The following is an 18,368-nucleotide window of genomic DNA, read 5'->3' on the forward strand; positions in this document are numbered from 1 at the left end:
TCTTCCGTTTGCACTTATGCTTACGTCGTTGAAGAAGCAAAACCGACAAAAGTAGACATGGATAAAGAACTAGCTGCGATCCTCATTCGAGTCAGATAACAGTCTAGCTTATCGACTGATCATCCTCCATCGCAAAAACCATTTAGCGTTGCATCAGAGAAAAGCTTGAAAAAAGGTAAGCGAGTTTTCCCTTCTTAGTCCTTTCTGGTCAAGACCGGTCAAATAACACTGTTTAGCACTCTGTGAACGTTTTTTCTTTCAATCATATCTATTTGTACAATTCTATCGGATTAGATTGAGCAATAATTAGGGATCAATGTTATCGATTGCGCATTCAATTGGCCCAAAATTTGGGAGCACTTTGTGAACTGCTCAGTCAACTGATCAGGCAACGAACCAAGATATATATACCAAGCCATTTCGTCGCACAATTTGCTTTCTGTTTTCAAGAGAATTATTTCTCCTTATGGGACTGTTCATGTTTTCACATATATACACGATATATTTTGACTTGTTAAGTTTCCTTTTTCATTCCACATCAACGCAGAATAACTGATTTTGTTACTGAACCTCAACACTGAAAGGGCCTCAAATGATCCGAAAAACTACAGAGACCATTCTGTTTTGGATCAAAAATTCGAATACGCTCCACTGATGTAAGAGTGACGAAAAATCAAAAGAATGTAGCGCTCGGAAAATAATAATGCGGGTGTAATTATACGGATTCTAGGGCTCTCCGGTTCTCTAGTTGTACTGTATCTCAAGTTCTCATGTTCTCAGGTTCACGGGTTCTTCTATCTCTAATGTATTACGTTTCCACGTTCCTTCCTTCACTAGTTCCTCGGCTCCTCGGCTCCTCGGCTCCTCGGCTCCTCGAGTACTCGGCTCCTCGGGTACTCGGCTCCTTGCTCTTTGCATCAATTTGCTTTGACTCCTTTTGTAGCCTCCCATCAATCCATTTATTCAGCCATTGATTCATTAATTCTCTCATATATTCATTTCAAGGTTAATCATCCATCGCTTCATTCAATCTTACTTTACCTTTTCTTACACATTTTTCAATTCATAATTTATTTACGCCAGCTTGGTACTCGATCTCTGTCTCTTCGCCGGGTGCTTCGAATTTCATTTTTTAGTTCTTTGTCGTTGTAGCTTTTTGCTTATGTTTTACTATCTTTCTCAGCTCGAAAGCTTGGATTATAATGGCAAGTTGGCCGCAAACCTGCCTGCTGCTTACGGCTCTTATCATCACCCTTGGATACAGCACAGCGGCCTTACAGCTGCCTTATGAGGTGCTGGACTCAATAGTTGAACTGAGTAGCCTTGATCCAGACTTCACAGAACTCACCCAAGTCAACGTATCTGATGACCTTGGTCCCACTCGTCCAATTTATCGTCTGGACCTGGATCCAGACTCTGTAGCCTACTACGAAATTGACATGGGAAGTGATTACATAGTGCTGTCTTCTGGCCGTAAAACTGGAGATTTCCGAAAAGTAGAGAGTGGCCCGGATCCAAGACCTACAGATATACTCATACAACAGGCTCAGAAGAACGGTCAGCGACGCGAGAAGTTTTATCGGCTGTCACCAATGGGATTGACAATTTGTAAGAATGATAACGGAACTGTTGTGGCTGCAAGTTACAACTGGACGGCGGATATCCCTGGGGTGAGAAAAAAAGCTGACTAAATTTAAAAGTGTGTGGTTTTTTTTTATCTCTTGGCTAAATAGTGGCATTTTTTTAAATAGCTTTGAACATCCAAGATCTCCTCTTACACATTGCCGGTGAATACTTGTCAAGTTTCATAAAAGACATGCAAAATGTACGGTCCACAACTTTTGTTTTTTGTTTTTTGTTGTTGTTTTGTTTTGTTTTGTTTTTTTTTTTCAATCAATGTAGTAATGAACTTGAAATATCCGCCATTGAGATAGCAAGATCCACAACAAAGGCTCCTGTTTATAGTTTTATGCACGATCTACGATCAAGACAGAATGCCAATTAAATAGGGGCCTACGAATCATTGCATCTTCAGTTATACAGTACGTTGTCATGCCTTCATCCTACATGGTAAGAAATTTATGCCGTGCAGCTAAAAAAAACGACCAGGGATAGAGATTAAATTGTTTTCATTTGCTAACTGAAAGGATCCATAAAACATCTATACTTATTTAATTTAAGGTCTCCGAGAATTCAAATGTTTAACCTTGTAAACCTTGTCAAACAGATTGAAGGCTGGCGTCACTTGGATCAAATGGTAAATCAAGATCTCGATGGCTTTAAGAGACAGTGGCGAACGTGGGCAGCACAAAAACTTTCAAAGTCAGACTGGGCAACCACGGACGATATTTCTACCGGAAGAGAAAAGAAAAATAAGCAAACTGCTGCGGAAGTTCTTTCGCCTGGTTCCATCGTGGAACTAGCGCTTGGTGAACGTTTCAAATCTGTTCACATTTACGTGACAGACAGTGATAACACACGCATGCGCCCCAAGTCGAGATCACAGTAGCAGCAGAAACTTTGCAAGGTGCTTTTAGACGTGTGCCTACCGGATGAAAGTACTAATGTAGCGGCTCATCCGCTATAAAGGAGAAGGCCAATCATCTTTCATACCTGAAGCTTGAAGTCCATGCCAACCGGACTTTCGTGGGGAACGTCTTGCAATGGCGGGAAATTGGGTTTATGGTTGAAATTAATGGGCGTAAGAACAAAGTGATTAAGAAGAACTTTGCAATCAACTTACACCCCCAACGGACTCGGCGTTCAGCGTGGAAAACTTTGTTTCGAGTATCTATACCGTCTGAACACGAAATACCCGACTATGATCAGTTCGTATGTTGTCCTAAGTCCGGTCAAAATTGTCGGAGTGGAAGCGGTGCCGTGGCCTGGGCTCAAGTATTTGGATACTACGACAGACTTGCTGCCAGACCCAGCTTCAGCTCGACATTTAGCGCAACATTATACGGAAATAGCAGCAAAGAGGCACCGCTGAGTATGACAGATGGAGTTAAGAGCTTCGTGGAAACAATACGACCATGGCTCCAAACAAGCTGTGGAGGAATAACGTCCTCTTCAGAAATGCATAAAATCGCGCCATGGTTTCGAACACGCCAGGGATTAAAGTCACGTGTGGAGAGTTATCTTGAGCGTCGCAAAAGACGAAGCAACGGGGCAAGCGTCTCACATGGTTGCAAATCTTGGATTGAATCCAGCAGTGTTCCATGGTTAAATAGCGATTTTCCAGTTGTCTTTGAAATTGAAACAGCGGGCGGGTCCAGGCATTTTGCTGTCGCTACGATATACAAGCAAAAGTCCAGACAAGTTCGCCGTTGTAGGTCACGGACAACTGGGTGGTGGTGGTGGAGAAAAAACAAAGAAACCTGTTGGATGGAAACACAAAACCATAAAGAGTTCTTTCTACACTATGGCTGGGGAGGCTACAACAACAAATGGCAGAGAGTCATTCTATATAGTGCTCACGTTGCTCACGTTGTAAACTGACGAGTAAACCATGACAATGGATAAGGCCCATTAAATGAGCCTCACTAAATTGTAACACAGCATGACAAATTGTTGTCGTCTTCTCACATGTCATTTAACGTACAATTAATTGCTTATGTGTGCTAAATGAAATAGCACCTCTGTTTAGCAATGCACTTTTTACGTAGAGAATAAGTAAGATTATACTTCCTGTTTATTTTGCTTATTTTGCTCGATTCTCTGTGGTTTGCAGATGTAGCCAGAATTTCGATGTTTTTCTTTTCTCCTTTTCAGACATGTTGTAGGGTCAGATAAATCAAACACTCCGCGATCACAGCATATAAAATTGCTACATTCATTTGGCCTTACCTGAATCCTATTGAACGGTACAAATGTCACCAGTGCCCGCTTTTCGTTTGGTCAGCACCAGGAAAAAGCGGACTCTCGCCAGTTCCAAGTTGAAAGCAGCGGTCCGCCATTTTCAGGCGCCTGCTCAAATCTGATTCGCTGACAATCGAAAATAACCACGAGACGTATGCATAAAAAATTAGAACCAATCAGAGTCCACGTTGTTAGTGCTGACAAACGTTTTTTATGTTTGAAATGAAACTGCAAATATGTATCCGATTGGAAGTAATTCAGAGTTTAGCCAATGATAAATGCATTGTTATATCAGTGCAGACCTACTTAAGCTAAGATGGGAGAACTCGACAGCATAGAAAATACTTGTTTTTTGTCGTCGTGTCACGATGGCTTTGAACCTAAAGAGGCAGCGAGTTAATGATGACTACATAAGTAGTTTGAAAGCTCAGCAATTCTCGTGCCTTTCTCCACAACGTGTCTAGCGCTCAGCGTGTACTGAATTTCTCCTTTGAATGACAAGGAAAAGACAAGAAAAAAAAGCGAGGATGAAGGAATTAACAACTAAGAAATGACCGCAAGAGAATCAATTATCTCGAGAGATTTACGAACTGAAGACCAGCAACGAGAAACTACAAGTCGACACACGGCCTTTTGGGGTAACGTTTTTATCTTTTTTATCACAAAAAGCATAACTACTGGAATAGATGTATCCTTACTCTAAAGGAATATAAACATCTTATAATTTTTATAAGTGCAACATAACGGAGCATAAACAATGGGAACAATAATGGGTCGATCGACTCACTAAACACTGAGTATTTTATCATCCTTGAATCATTTGAAGTTAGTAGGGACTGATTTTGTAACAGTTTAAAACAAGAGTACAAGAGTAAGGCATTAAAAGTTAGGTGCTTATAACTACTTCAAAAACTAAACACTTTCTCGACCATGTTTAGATCAAATAAACATGCAAGGGAACGTCTTGTGTGGTTTTATATACAGTATACCAAAAAACATAATTCTTTTCAACAGTCGCAGGCATAAAGGGCTCCACGCTCGATCAATTGTCCGTTATGAATGACGAAAATGATGAATGCCCTAACTGAAGACGTATGGACTCGTATATTGGAAAATAAATTCCTATAATATCCCTGGGCTTTTATTTGTTTGTTTGTTTGTTTTTCTTTTTCTTTTTTTCTTTTTGTTTTTTGTTTTTTGTTTTTTGTTTTTTGTTTTTTGTTTTTTGTTTTTTTTGCGGCTTGCGCACTTTTAAGAGGTAGTGGGGGATGCGGTGGGAACAGGAATGAAGCTAAATCTCTTAGTCGGGGATGGGGGAGTCGGGGCGGGGCTTTTTAAAAGGGTTCGGCTTTATATTTTGAAGCGATGTGGTGTCGAAATGAACAGTATTAAGCATAAAACGACTTTCCTAATACTCGAACGACATAGAAGGTAATAACAATAGAAGGTATTGTAAGAAGGGTATCTTTCTGTCGAAGAGCTCAATTTAAATATAAGTCCGCAGGGCCTACACATAATTTGTAGGGCCAATTACCGAAATAACATGGTATATGGTTGACAAACTGAAGTCGAATCGCTTTGAACAAATTTATTCTTTGTGTTCTACGAAATGAAGTCTACATGACAACTTCTGAAGTGTAAGCAGACCTTTGGCACACAAATTGTAAAAACAATAATCGTTTCCAGAAACACATCTTCCTAATTGTATAATGGTCATCAAAATGAACCTACTACACTGTAGAAAATGATTTCTTGCCAGCTGGTTGGTGCCTTAACAGAGGGATTCCAAGCACCATAAGCTATCAGTTTTATCATTTGAAATCTCTTCGGCTAATTTACCGTAAAATTTCGGTATGAAGCCCTTGGGAAGTCAGATCATTCTCCATAGGATTGCTGGGCTTGTTTTCGATAGGGAAGGGAGGGGGGCTAAGTTTATTATCGGAGGACATTTTGTATTTCAAAGACAGTTGATATGGGTGATGTTGTGTCTCAAACATTTTAAGTGTATACACAACCACTGCATAGAGTAAAATTCTCGGAACAAAATGATATCAAGAAAAAGATAGGTTCTGCAGTCAATAATGAACATCACAGCTCTGAGCATTGTCTAATAAAAGGAAACAACAACATAACAAAAAAACAAAGGCGTATGCAATCGGAAAAAGTTACATCTTTCTTTATTCTGGAAACTTTTTATCAGCGGGATTTTTTTCACCTTTGATGAAGGTAAACTTATTTTTGAGGCGCACAGCACTTTCACCGACCGAAAAAAAATCATCGTTAGCATATCACTAGAATATAACATAAACTTCCTCTTCTCAAAATTGTTATTTGCGTAAGTAAACATTGTTTCCTAAATGTAAAAGGAAATGTTCCATGCATGTACTTTACGTGAGGTTTATAACAGTTTGTTCGTTTATACGTATTTTCGTATACGTATGTAGGTCAGCTGTCCATCAATCCAGGCGCATGCGCGCCCATCGGTTGATAAGAGTAGTCTGCGCGCCGCTTTTTAAGCCCTTGGTTTATGCAACTTTGTAAGGGATTTTAGATGGGCTTATATCAAGAGAGACTTATAAGCGGAACAAAAAGACGTTTCCAAATGAGCTTGTGTTGATCAGAATACGTTTTTCATATACTTCATAATAAATCTAATGCTGTGTTTACATTTGAGCTTTTACCAAGGTAAACAGTTACTAAGGTCAAGTTACTTAACCTTGGTGCATTCGTTCAGTGTTTATACCGGCTCAAATAACTCGAGTTAATCTTTCAACATTCGCGCGCGCTGCATTAACAACGTCATGAAATCGAACTTGCACGAGGATCCCACCGCAGTGGAACAGGAGCAAATTGAGGTGCCATCATTTTCATAGGCGAGGACCGCATTCCATAACATTGCGGCGAAAATTCAGTTGCTTGATCATACCCAGAGTAAGCATTGTTATATGCGTAGAAACGTGGATACGTTGTGTATGCAGCATCCTCCCAGGTGGCAAAATATATCGACAATAATTACACAACAAAGGATCGAAGTTTGTCTAGAGAAAGTTGTAAATAATACTGAGAATGAAAAATACAATGCTTTCTTTTACGCGATGGATTGTTCGCCGTAAGAAGATCGATCCAATTTTTCCATGTTATCTGCCAAGATTGTTAAAACTGGAAAAGAAACGTTTTGTCGCACAATCTGCTCACCGCGGGAAATGAAATATTACGCCGCCACAAGCGGATATATCTGTCATCTTGACCTTGGTTACCAACTGTAACCATGCCTGATCACAGGGTAATTACAACTTTTACCTCGGTTAAATTTCTTTTGTCTTTTGCGGCATTTACCAAAGTATCAGTTGGCGTTTACATACGGAAAATGTTTACCCCGGTAAGTAAACTCTGATACCTCGGTAAACCGTTCGAGTCTAAACACAGCATTTTAAGTAACTAATCTAACTTCATTTCACTTCTAACAAATGCATTGTCTGTAAATACTTTTCGAGTTTCATAAGTGCAATGAGAGATGCAAAATATAGGGTTCACAGCTTTTGCTTTTTTTCAATCAATGTAGTAATGAACTTGAAATATCCGCCAATGATGTAGCAAGATCCACAACAAAGGCTCCTGATTAAAGTTTTATGCGCGATCTACAGTCATATCAGAATGCCAATTAAACAGGGGTTTACGAATCATTGCATCTTTCGTTATATAGTAAAGTGGTCATACCTTCATCCTAGCTTGTAGCCTGCGAACAGGCTCCCGGCGAGGACGGAAAAAATTTCGGCGAGCGTGAAACAGAAGAAGTCGGAGAGCTTCGTTCGGGCTCACCGGGAGCCTGTTCGCAGGCTACCTAGCTTGTCATACCTTCATCCTTGGAGGTAAGAAAATACATTTAACACACGCAACTAAAAGAAAATACCAGGGAGAAAGAGATTAAATCGCTTTCATCTGCTAACTGAAAGGATCTATAGAACATGTATACTTGATTTACTCAAATCAGTCCGAGAATTGAAGTGTTTAACCTTCTCAACCTTGTCAAACAGAATATTGAAGACTGGCGTCAGTTGGATCAAATGGTAAAGCAAGATCTCGATGGCTTTAAGAGACAGTGGCGAACGTGGGCAGCACAAGAACTTTCAAAGCCAGACTGGGCCACCACGGACGTTATTTCTATATCTGATGATGGGAAACGCAGTATGATCAAGCTCCAGCTTTTCAAAATTCAGCCCATATTGGTTGATAAATTGAGACAAATACACTTCCTTGCTAACGCATAAAATAAAATGATCTTTTGTGCACACGGTTTCAAATAATTTCCTTCAAATGTCAAGATTTTGAATTTGAAAGTCGAAGTTTACGCTTGTTTTTTACGTAATATATGCAGTCCAAGGCATAGAAACTGTCTTCAAGAAAGTTTAACTTAGTTTTATACTTGATGAAAGTAGAAGCCTTAACCTTATCGGTGTGACATACAAACATAAAGTACGTGACCAAGAAGTATATGTTTGGGGAACAAACAACAACTCGTTAAGCCAACCGTTCCTTTCCGTTTGCACTTTAAGCTTGCGTCGCTGAAGTAAAACTGAGAAAACCATACATGAATAAATAATTAACTAGCTGAGATCCTCATTCGAGTAAGATAACGGCCAAACTTATAGACCTATCATCCAATCATTTCCTACACTAAACCATTACCCCCTCTCCGGAACGTAGCTATATAGCTCGCTTACGGATCTAATACCTTGAAATACCTAGAATTGCCAATACATACATACATACATACATACATACATACATACATGATTTATTTGATAAAGCAAGTTACAGATCAATTGGCAAGACGTTAAGTCCTGATGTGGACCTGCACTATCTAAGATAATAAATTACAATAAGATCCTACATACATGATCCAAAATTTATTTACAATAGCTGAATAAATAATGATAGGTAAAATAGATGAATTAATAACAATGTACAGTAAAAATAAATCAATCAATCAATCAAAAATATTTGAAGTCCAGTGATTTGTTAGTAACGCAGCAGGACGCTTTAGTGAAACTGATAGAATTTAAGAGACTCTTATTTGCCTTAAGTTCTTTCTTGAAAGAATCAAGGTTAGAGCAAGACTTGATGTCATCGGGAAGGAAATTCCAAGATAATGCAGCACGATGTTTAAAAGAAGATCTTCCCACTTCTGTTCTTGGTCTATCCACCTCAAAATTTAAGGATTTTCTAAAGCTATAAGTAGACTCGGGTTTCACTAGTAAGTCCTTTAGAGGATTGATGCTATTTCCATGGTAAATATTGTATGTAATAACTGAAAGTCTCTCAATGTAAAATGAAACAATAGGGTTCCAATATGGAGCGTTCCTGATGTGATCACCATGGATGTAATGCGGTAGACTATTAATAATTCTTGTTGCTCTCAAATGAATTCGGTCTAAATCATCTAACAAAGCTGGAGAACAAGATCCCCAGACTGCAATACCATATAGGACACTGGGGATGATTGTTTTATAATAAATAGTTTCCAAGACTGGTTTTGGTAGGAACTTTATCCGTTTTAAGACTGCAACTTTGTTACTGAAGGACTTACAAACGTTCCCGATGTGTTCATACCATGATAGCTTGTTGTCGATTGTTAACCCAAGACATTTGGATGATTGTTTGTACTCAATAGTGCTACTGCCGTAAGTCAAACGTCGCAAGGGACCAATAAAGCTCTGTCTTGAAATTATCAGGGCTTCCGTCTTCGATTCGTGGGCTATTAATCTGTTAGACTGACACCAGGTGTATACCTGGTCTAAAATGGATTGCAGTGTCAGGGTGATATTGTCGATATCCTTGCTAATTGTGTAAATTGTGGTATCATCAGCAAACATAAAGACATTACCACTTGTTATCGATTCAGGAAGATCGTTTACGAAGATTGAAAATAATTTGGGCCCTAATATTGAGCCTTGGGGGACTCCAAACGTAATGGTTTTGGGCTCGGACTGATATTCTGATAATTGGACAAACTGCTTACGTGCAGACATGTAATCATCAAGCCAGGAAAGCAGGTCACCTGATACACCAATGGCTGATACACCAATAGCTAACGAAGAGGTCTAAACAAACCAGACAGAACATTCTGCAAGTTTGGATCACAAATTCAAATAAGCGAATATGCGAAAGTCCGTACGTAAATGAGTCCGTATGTAGAACTCGAAAAAAAAAATTATGCACTCATTGTTTGAAAACTGTCTTCAAGAACTGAAAAGAACTTAGTTTTATGCTTGATGATGCAACAGTAGCTCAAACTTTCAAGTGACGTACAAACACAACTGAGTGCGTGACTAAGACAAAGTAACTCAATAAACAAACGTTGCCTTCCGTTTGGACTCATGCTTGCGTCGCCTAAGTAAAACAGACAAAACCAGAGACATGACTAAGATCCTCATTCGAGGCAGATAACAGTCTAACTTATCGACTGATCATCCCGTTATTTCCTACACTATAACCATTTACCTGCAGTTTTTTTTTTAACGTTTTCCAACAGACAAAAGCTTTAAAAAAGGTAAGCAAGTTTTCCCTTTTTAGACCTATTCGTTCAAGACCGGTTTGAGGACATCGGTCAATGAACTTCTCCTTATATGGGACTGTGAATGTTTTTCACATAGACACAGTAGATTTTGACCGGTTTACTTTTTTTGTTTTTTTCTTTGGATTTCATTCCACGTTGGCGCAGATTGGCTGATTTTGGTATTTGCAAAGAGCTATGAAAATTTTTCCCGTGTAGTATTTCAGTAAGACCAGAGCATAACAACAGAGAAAACTGTAAACGATCTCAAACGTTGCAATCGGAGACCGCAATATTATTCGAACCACTATTTGGGAACAAAATGACACTAACGTCGTTGCTGATGGAACTTCTATAGATTTACCATACACTTCGACCTAACCAGAACTTGGTTTACATATGAAGTGGAAGTTTAAATTAATGGCCCCATCTATTCCAAACCCCTGGGACATAATTTGAAGCGGGAATTTGACAACTTTTTCTGCCCCAGGGTTGGGCATTTAGACACTGCTTCCTAAAAACGTGACCAAGGTTGCAGGCATTCATTTATATCCATTAATTTGTGAACAATTATTGCTTCCATCATCAATCATTAAAATACTGTAAAATACTAAAATTTTGACCTTGTCTCCCGGGTAGGGCATTTGCATTCTTCCCGATCGAAGTTCATAGGGGCCCACTGTGTAGCATTTGAAGATTTTAAAGACAAGATGCCCCTCAGTTGGGGGGTGGAGGGGGATTAGCGAGCACGGAGTTGACGGAACCATTCAAACTGGTTAACTACCCATTTCTGGATCTAATCTGAGCTTAGAAACACCAATAGCTAACGAAGAACTAATCAGTATCTTAACAAACCAGGCAGAACAAAAAACCGTATGCAAAAAAGTTAAAACGATGTAACTTTAAAATAAAAAAAATATGCAGTCACAGAGTTAGAAACTACCTTCAAGAAAGAAACCTAGTTTTATGCTTGATGATGCAATAGTAGCCTTAACCTTACCAGTCACGTGACGTACAAACACCACTGAGTGCGTGACTAAGAGATATTTTTATGGCATGAAATAAGTCAATAAACAAACGGTGCCTTCCGTTTGGACTTCTACTTGCGTCGTTGAAGTAAAACCGACAAAATCAAACAAGACTAAACAACTTCCCGAGATCCTCATTCGAGCCAACTTATCGTCTGTTTATCACTTTATCTCCTACACTAAGACCTTTCCCCTCTAAACTTAAATAGGTGGCATAAAAAGTGTAATAAAATTGAAACTGATAAACTGTCATCTTCTGGATCTTATATACCTTGAAAAACCTAGAATTGCTAATAGCTAACAAAACAGACAGAACATTTTGTTTAAATTAAAATATGTTCCACGTGCAAAAGTCAGAACAATGTAGCGCTCAAGAGAATCATGCACTGCATGCTAGATTGAAAACTAAACTGTTTTCAAGAAAGAAATTCAAAAAAGAAACTTTTTTTATGCTTGAAGATGCAAGAAGTAGCATTATTCTCGTTGACGCGACATACAAACACGACTAAGGAGTGTCTTTTGTAGGAAAATAACTCGATAAACTAACAGTGCCTTCCGCTTGGACTCATGCTTGCGTTGCTGAAGTAAAACCGACAAAACCACAGACATGAATGGCTAAATAACTAGCTGAGATCCTTATACGAGTCAGATAACAACCGAACTTTTGGAGCACCTCTGGGGGCGTGACTGAGAAGTATTTTTCTGGGAAAAAAAAAAACTCAATACACGAACGCCTTCCGTTTGCACTTATGCTTACGTTTCTGAAGTAAAACTGACAAAAGTAGACATGGATAAATAACTAGCTGAGATACTTATCCGAGTCAGATAACAACTGAACTTTTTGAACGCCTCTGGAGACGTGACTGAGAAGTATTTTTCTGCGAAAAAAATAACCCAATACACGAACGCTTTCCGTTTGCACTTATGCTTACGTCGCTGAAGGAGTAAAACCGACAAAAGTAGACATGGATAAATAACTAGATGAGATCTTCATTCGAGTCAGTTAACAGTCTAACTTATCGACTGATCATCCTGTTATTTCCATCGCGAAAACCATTTAGCGTTCTGTCAGACAAAAGCTTGAAAAAAGGTAAGCAAGTTTTCCCTTCTTAGTCCTTTCTGATCAAGACCGGTCAAATAACACTGTTTAGCACTCTGTGAACTTTTTTTCTTTCAATCATATTTATTTGTACATTTCCATCGGACTAGGTTGCACAATAATTAAGGATCAATGTTGTCGATTACCCATTCAATTGGAGCCGAGAAGCCGAGTACCCGGGTACCCGAGTACCCGAAGAGCCGAGAAGCCGAGGGGCCGAGGAGCCGAGAAGCGGAGAAGCCGAGGAGCCGAGAAGCCGTGAGGTCGAGAAGCCGAGAAGCCGTGAAACCGAGAAGCCGAGAAGCCGAGGAACTAGTGAAGGAAGGAACGTGGAAACGTAATACACTAGAGATAGAAGAACCCGAGAACCAATTAGAGAACCGGAGAGCCCTAGAACCCCTATAATTAAACCGCATTATTACTTTTTCGAGCGCTAAATTCTTTTGACCTTTTGTCATTCCATTCGTACAGCCATTTCGTCGCACAATTTGCTTTTTGTTTTCAAGAGAATTTCTCCTTATGGGACTCTGAATGTCTTTCACCTATAAACACGGTACATTTTGACTTGTTAAGTTTTCCTTTTTCATTCAAAATCAACGCAGGTTAACTCATTTTGTTATGACCTCAACACTGAAAGGGCCTCAAATGATCCGAAAAACTACAGAGACCATTCTGTTTTGGATCAAAAATTCAAATACGCTCCATGTACGAATGGAATGACAAAAGGTCAAAAGAATTTAGCGCTCGAAAAAGTAATAATGCGGTTTAATTATAGGGGTTCTAGGGCTCTCCGGTTCTCTAATTGGTTCTCGGGTTCTTCTATCTCTAGTGTATTACGTTTCCACGTTCCTTCCTTCACTAGTTCCTCGGCTTCTCGGCTTCTCGGTTTCACGGCTTCTCGGCTTCTCGACCTCACGGCTTCTCGGCTCCTCGGCTTCTCCGCTTCTCGGCTCCTCGGCCCCTCGGCTTCTCGGCTCTTCGGGTACTCGGGTACCCGGGTACTCGGCTTCTCGGCTCCTTGGCTCCTTGCTTTTTGCCTAACTGTGCTTTGACTCCTTTTGCCTACTCCCATCAATCCATTCATTCAGCCTTTGATTCATTAATTCTCTCATGTATTCATTTCATGGTTAATCATTCATCATTTCATTCAATCTTACTCTACCTTTTCTCGCTCATTTTTCAATTCATAATTTACTTCTTGGTACTCGATCTCTGTCTCTTCGCCGGGTGCTTCGAATTTCATTTTTTAGTTCTTTGTCGTTGCTGCTGTTTGTTTATGTTCCACTATCTTTCTCAGCTCGAAAGCTTGGAATATAATGGCAAGGTGGCCGCAAACCTGCCTGCTGCTTACGGCTCTTATCATCACCCTTGGATACAGCACAGCGGCCTTACAGCTGCCTTATGAGGTGCTGGACTCAATAGTTGAACTGAGTAGCCTTGATCCAGACTTCACAGACCTCACCCAAGTCAACGTATCTGATGACCTTGGTCCCACTCGTTCAATTTATCGTCTGGACCTGGATCCAGACTTTGTAGCCTACTACGAAATTGACATGGGAAGTGATTACATAGTGCTGTCTTCTGGCCGTAAAACTGGAGATTTCTGAAAAGTAGAGAGTGGCCCGGATCCAAGACCAACAGACGTACTCATACAACAGGCTCAGGAGAGCGGTCAGCGTTGCGAGAAGTTTTATCGGCTGTCACCAATGGGATTGACAATTTGTAAGAATGACAATGGAACTGTTGTGGCTGCGAGTTACAACTGGACGGCGGATATCCCTGAGGTGAGACTGAACAAAAGCTGACCAAATTTAAAAGTGTTCTTTTTTTTTTAATCTCTTGGCAAAATAGTGGCATTTTTTAATAGCTTTGAACATCCAAGATCTCTTGTTACACATTGCTGTTAAATACTTGTCAAGTTTCACGAGAGACATGCAAAATGTACGGTCCACAACTTTTGTTTTGTTTTGTTTTGTTTTTTCAATCAATGCATAGTTAGCTATGATCAATGTAGTAATGAACTTGAAATATCCGCCATTGAGGTGGCAAGATCTAGCAACAATGGCTCCTGTTTATAGTTTTATGCACGATTTACAGTCATGTCACAATGCCAATTAAACAGGGGCCTACGGATCATTGCATCTTCAGTTATACAGGAAGTTGTCATACCTCCATCGCACATGGTAAGAAATTTATGCCGTGCAGCTAAAAGAAACGACCAGGGAGAAAGAGATTGAATCGCTTTCATTTGCTAACTGAAAGGATCCATAGAACATCTATGCTTAATTTATTCAAGTTTTCCAAGAATTCAAGTGTTTAATTTTGTCAACCTTCTCAAACAGATTGAAGACTGGCGTCAGTTGGATCAAATGGTAAATCAAGATCTCAATGGCTTTAACAGACAGTGGCGAACGTGGGCAGCACAAAAACTTTCAAAGTCAGACTGGGCAACCACGGACGTTATTTCTACCGGAAGAGAAAAGAAAAATAAACAAACTGTTGCGGAAGTCCTTTCACCTGGTTCCATCGGGGAACTAGCGCTTGGTGAACGTTTCAAATCTGTTCACATTTACGTAACAGACAGTGATAACACACGCATGCACCCCAGGTCGAGATCACGATGGCAGCAGAAACTTTGCAAGGTGCTTTTAGACGTGTGCCTACCGGATGGAAGTACCAAGGTGGCCTCATCCGCTATAAAGGAGAAGCCCAATCATCTGTCATACCTGAAACTTGAGGTCCATGCCAACCGAACATTCGTGGGAAACGTCTTGCAATGGCGGGAAATTGGATTCATGGTTGAAATTAATGGGCGTAAGAACGAAGTGATTAGGAAGCACTTTGCAATCAGCTTACATCCCCAACGGACTCGGCGCTCAACATGGCAAACTTTGTCTGTAGTATCTATAACCTCTGAACATGAAATACCCGACTATGATCAGTTCTTATGTTGTCCTACTTCCGGTCAAAATTGCCGGAGTGGAAGCGGTGCCGTGGCCTGGGCTCAAGTATTTGGATACTACGACAGACTTGCTGCCAGCCCCCGTTTCAGTTCGAAATTTAGCACAGCACTATACGGAGACAGCAGCAAAAAGGCACCGCTGAGTATGACGGATGGAGTTAAGAGCTTCGTGGAGAAAATACGACCATGGCTCCAAACAAGCTGCGAAGGAAAAACGTCTTCTTCAGATATGAATCGAATCGCGCCATGGTTTCGAACACGGCAAGGATTGAAGTCACGTGTGGAGAGTTATCTTGAGCGTCGCAAAAGACGAAGCAACGGGGCAAGCGTCTCACATGGTAGCAAATCTTGGATTGAATCCAGCAGTGTTCCATGGTTAAATAGCGATTTTCCAGTTGTCTTTGAAATTGAAACAGCGGGCGGGTCCAGGCATTTTGCTGTCGCTACGAAATACAAGCAAAAGTCCAGACAAGTTCGCCGTTGTAGTTCTACGACAACTGGGTGGTGGTGGTGGAAAAAAAACAAAGAAACCTGTTGGATGGAAACACAAAACCATAAAGACTTCTTTCTACACTATGGCTGGGGAGGCCACAACAACCAATGGCAGAGAGTCATTCTATATAGGGCTCACGTTGCTCACGTTGTAAACTGACGAGTGAACAATTACTATGGATAAGGCCCATTAAATGAGCCTCACTAAATTGTAACACAGCATGAAACTAATTGTTGTCGTCTTCTCACATGTTATTTAACGTACAATTAATTGCTTATGTGTGCTAAATAGCACCTCTGTTTAGCAATGCACTTTTTACTTAGAGAATACGTAAGATTGTACTTCCTGCTTATTTTGCTCATTTTGCTCGATTCTCGGTGTTTTGCAGATGTAGCCAGAATTTCGATGTTTTTTTTCTCTTTTTCAGGCACGTTGTAGGGTCAAATAAATCTAACCGGCGGGCTTACGTTGGCCCACAAAACCCTCCACGATCACAGCATATAAAATTGCTTCTTTCATTTGGCTTCAGCTGAATCCTATTAAACAGCACAAATGTCACCAGTGCCCGCTTTTCTTTTGTTTAGCACCAGGAACAAGCGGACTCTCGCCAGTTCCAAATTGAAAGCAGCGGTCCACCATTTTCAGGCGCCTGCTCAAGTCTGATTCGTTGACAATCGAAAATAAGCACGAGACGTATGCACAAAAAATTAGAACCGACCAGAGTCCACGTTGTTAGTGCTGACAAACGGTTTTCATGTTTGAAATGAAACTGCAAATATATATCCGATTGAAAGTAATTCAGAGTTGAATATAACCAATGATAAATGCATTGTTAAATTAGTGCAGAAGGATAAACCTAGTTAAGCTAAGATGGGAGGACTCGACAGCATAGAAAATACTTGTATTTTCTCGAGGTGTCATGGCTTTGAACCTAAAAGGGCAGCGAGTTAATGATGACTACATAAGTAGTTTGAAAACTCAGCAATTCTCGTGCCTTTCTCCATAACGTGTCTAGTGGCATGGTCAGCGTGTAATTTCTCCTTTGAATGACAAGGAAAAGACGAACAAAAAATAGGAAGGATGAAGGAATTCAACACTAAGGCATGACCGCAAGAGCATCACTTATCTCGAGAGATTTACGAACTGAACACCAGCAAGGAGAAACTACATGTTGACACACGGAATTTTGAGGTAACGTTTTTATCTTTTTTATCACAAAAAGCATAACTGCTGGAATAGATGCATCCTTACTCTAAGGAATATAAACATCTTATAATTTTTGTAGGTACGACACAACGGAGCATGAACAAAGGGAACAATAATGGGTCGATTGAGTCGCTAAATATTGAGTATTTTATCATCCTTGAATCATTTGAAGTTTATAGCAGCGACTGATTTTGTAACAGTTTAAAACAAGAGTACAAGAGTAGGGCATTTAAAGTTAGATGCTTATAACTGCTTCACGAACTAAAACGTTTTCTTGACCAAGTATGGATCAAATAAACGTGCAAGAGAATGTCTTGTTTGGTTTTATATACAGTAGATCAAAAAACGTAATTCTTTTCAACGGTCGCAGGCATAAAAAGCTCCACGCTCGATCAATTGTCCGTTATGAATGACGAAAATGATGAATGCCCTAACTGAAGACGTATGGACCCGTATAATGGTAAATATGAAAGGTAACAAGATTTCTATTCTCACAAAGTGAACAAACCTATCTTAAATTCCGATGTCACTGGGCTTTTATTTGTTTGTTTTCTTTTTTTTAGGGGGAGGGGGGTGTACAAACTTGGGATGAGGCATGAAGCTTAGTCGGGGGTGGGGAAAAGGGCGGGGCTTTTTAAAAGGGTTCGGGTTTACATTTTGAAACGATGTGGTGTCGGAATGAACAGTGTTAAGCATAAAACGAGTTGCCTAATGCTCGAACATCATATATTAACAACAATAGACGGTATTGTAAGAAGGGTATCTTTCTGTCGAAGAGCTCAATTTGAATATAAGTCCCCAGGGCCTATACATAATTTGTAGGGCTAATTATCAAAATAAAATGGTTTATGGTTGACAAACTCAAGTCAAATCGCTCTGAACAAATTTATTCTTTGTGTTCTACGAAATGAAGTCTACATCACAACTTCTGAAGTATAAGCAGACCTTTGGCACACAAATTGCAAAAGCAATAATCGTTTCCAGAAGCACATCTTCATAAATGCATAATGGCCATTAAAATGAACCTACTACACTGTAAAAAATGACATTTTGCCACTGAGTTGGTTGGTGCCTTAACAGAGGGATTCCAAGCACCATAAGCTATCAGTTTCATCGACTGAAATCTCTTCGGCTAATTTACCGTAAAATTTCGATATGAAGCCCTT

At 40.0% G+C, this 18,368-nt stretch overlaps 2 protein-coding genes and 1 pseudogene across 2 annotated transcripts; all 3 read left to right on the plus strand.

Moving 5' to 3' along the window:
* Window positions 1-1,124: 1,124 nt before the first annotated feature.
* On the plus strand, window positions 1,125-4,595 carry LOC145483918 (uncharacterized; annotated as a pseudogene).
* Window positions 4,596-13,857: 9,262 nt separating this feature from the next.
* On the plus strand, window positions 13,858-14,148 carry LOC145499990 (uncharacterized). The gene has a single exon (XM_081479508.1). It carries the CDS (start codon window positions 13,858-13,860, stop codon window positions 14,146-14,148), a length of 291 nt encoding a protein of 96 aa, XP_081335634.1.
* A 735-nt stretch (window positions 14,149-14,883) lies between these two features.
* On the plus strand, window positions 14,884-17,292 carry LOC145499978 (uncharacterized). The gene has a single exon (XM_081479498.1). The coding sequence runs from the start codon at window positions 14,911-14,913 to the stop codon at window positions 16,153-16,155; it is 1,245 nt and encodes a 414-aa protein (XP_081335624.1). The 5' UTR covers window positions 14,884-14,910; the 3' UTR covers window positions 16,156-17,292.
* Window positions 17,293-18,368: the final 1,076 nt, after the last annotated feature.

Source organism: Orbicella franksi, chromosome 1 (assembly GCF_964199315.1).
Source record: "Orbicella franksi chromosome 1, jaOrbFran1.1, whole genome shotgun sequence".
Lineage (NCBI taxonomy): Eukaryota > Metazoa > Cnidaria > Anthozoa > Scleractinia > Merulinidae > Orbicella > Orbicella franksi.

Bases quoted from the DNA above. Each gene is read 5' to 3' on its own strand.
- LOC145499978 (XM_081479498.1), top strand. From the start codon at position 14,911: ATGGTAAATCAAGATCTCAATGGCTTTAACAGACAGTGGCGAACGTGG.
- LOC145499990 (XM_081479508.1), top strand. From the start codon at position 13,858: ATGGCAAGGTGGCCGCAAACCTGCCTGCTGCTTACGGCTCTTATCATC.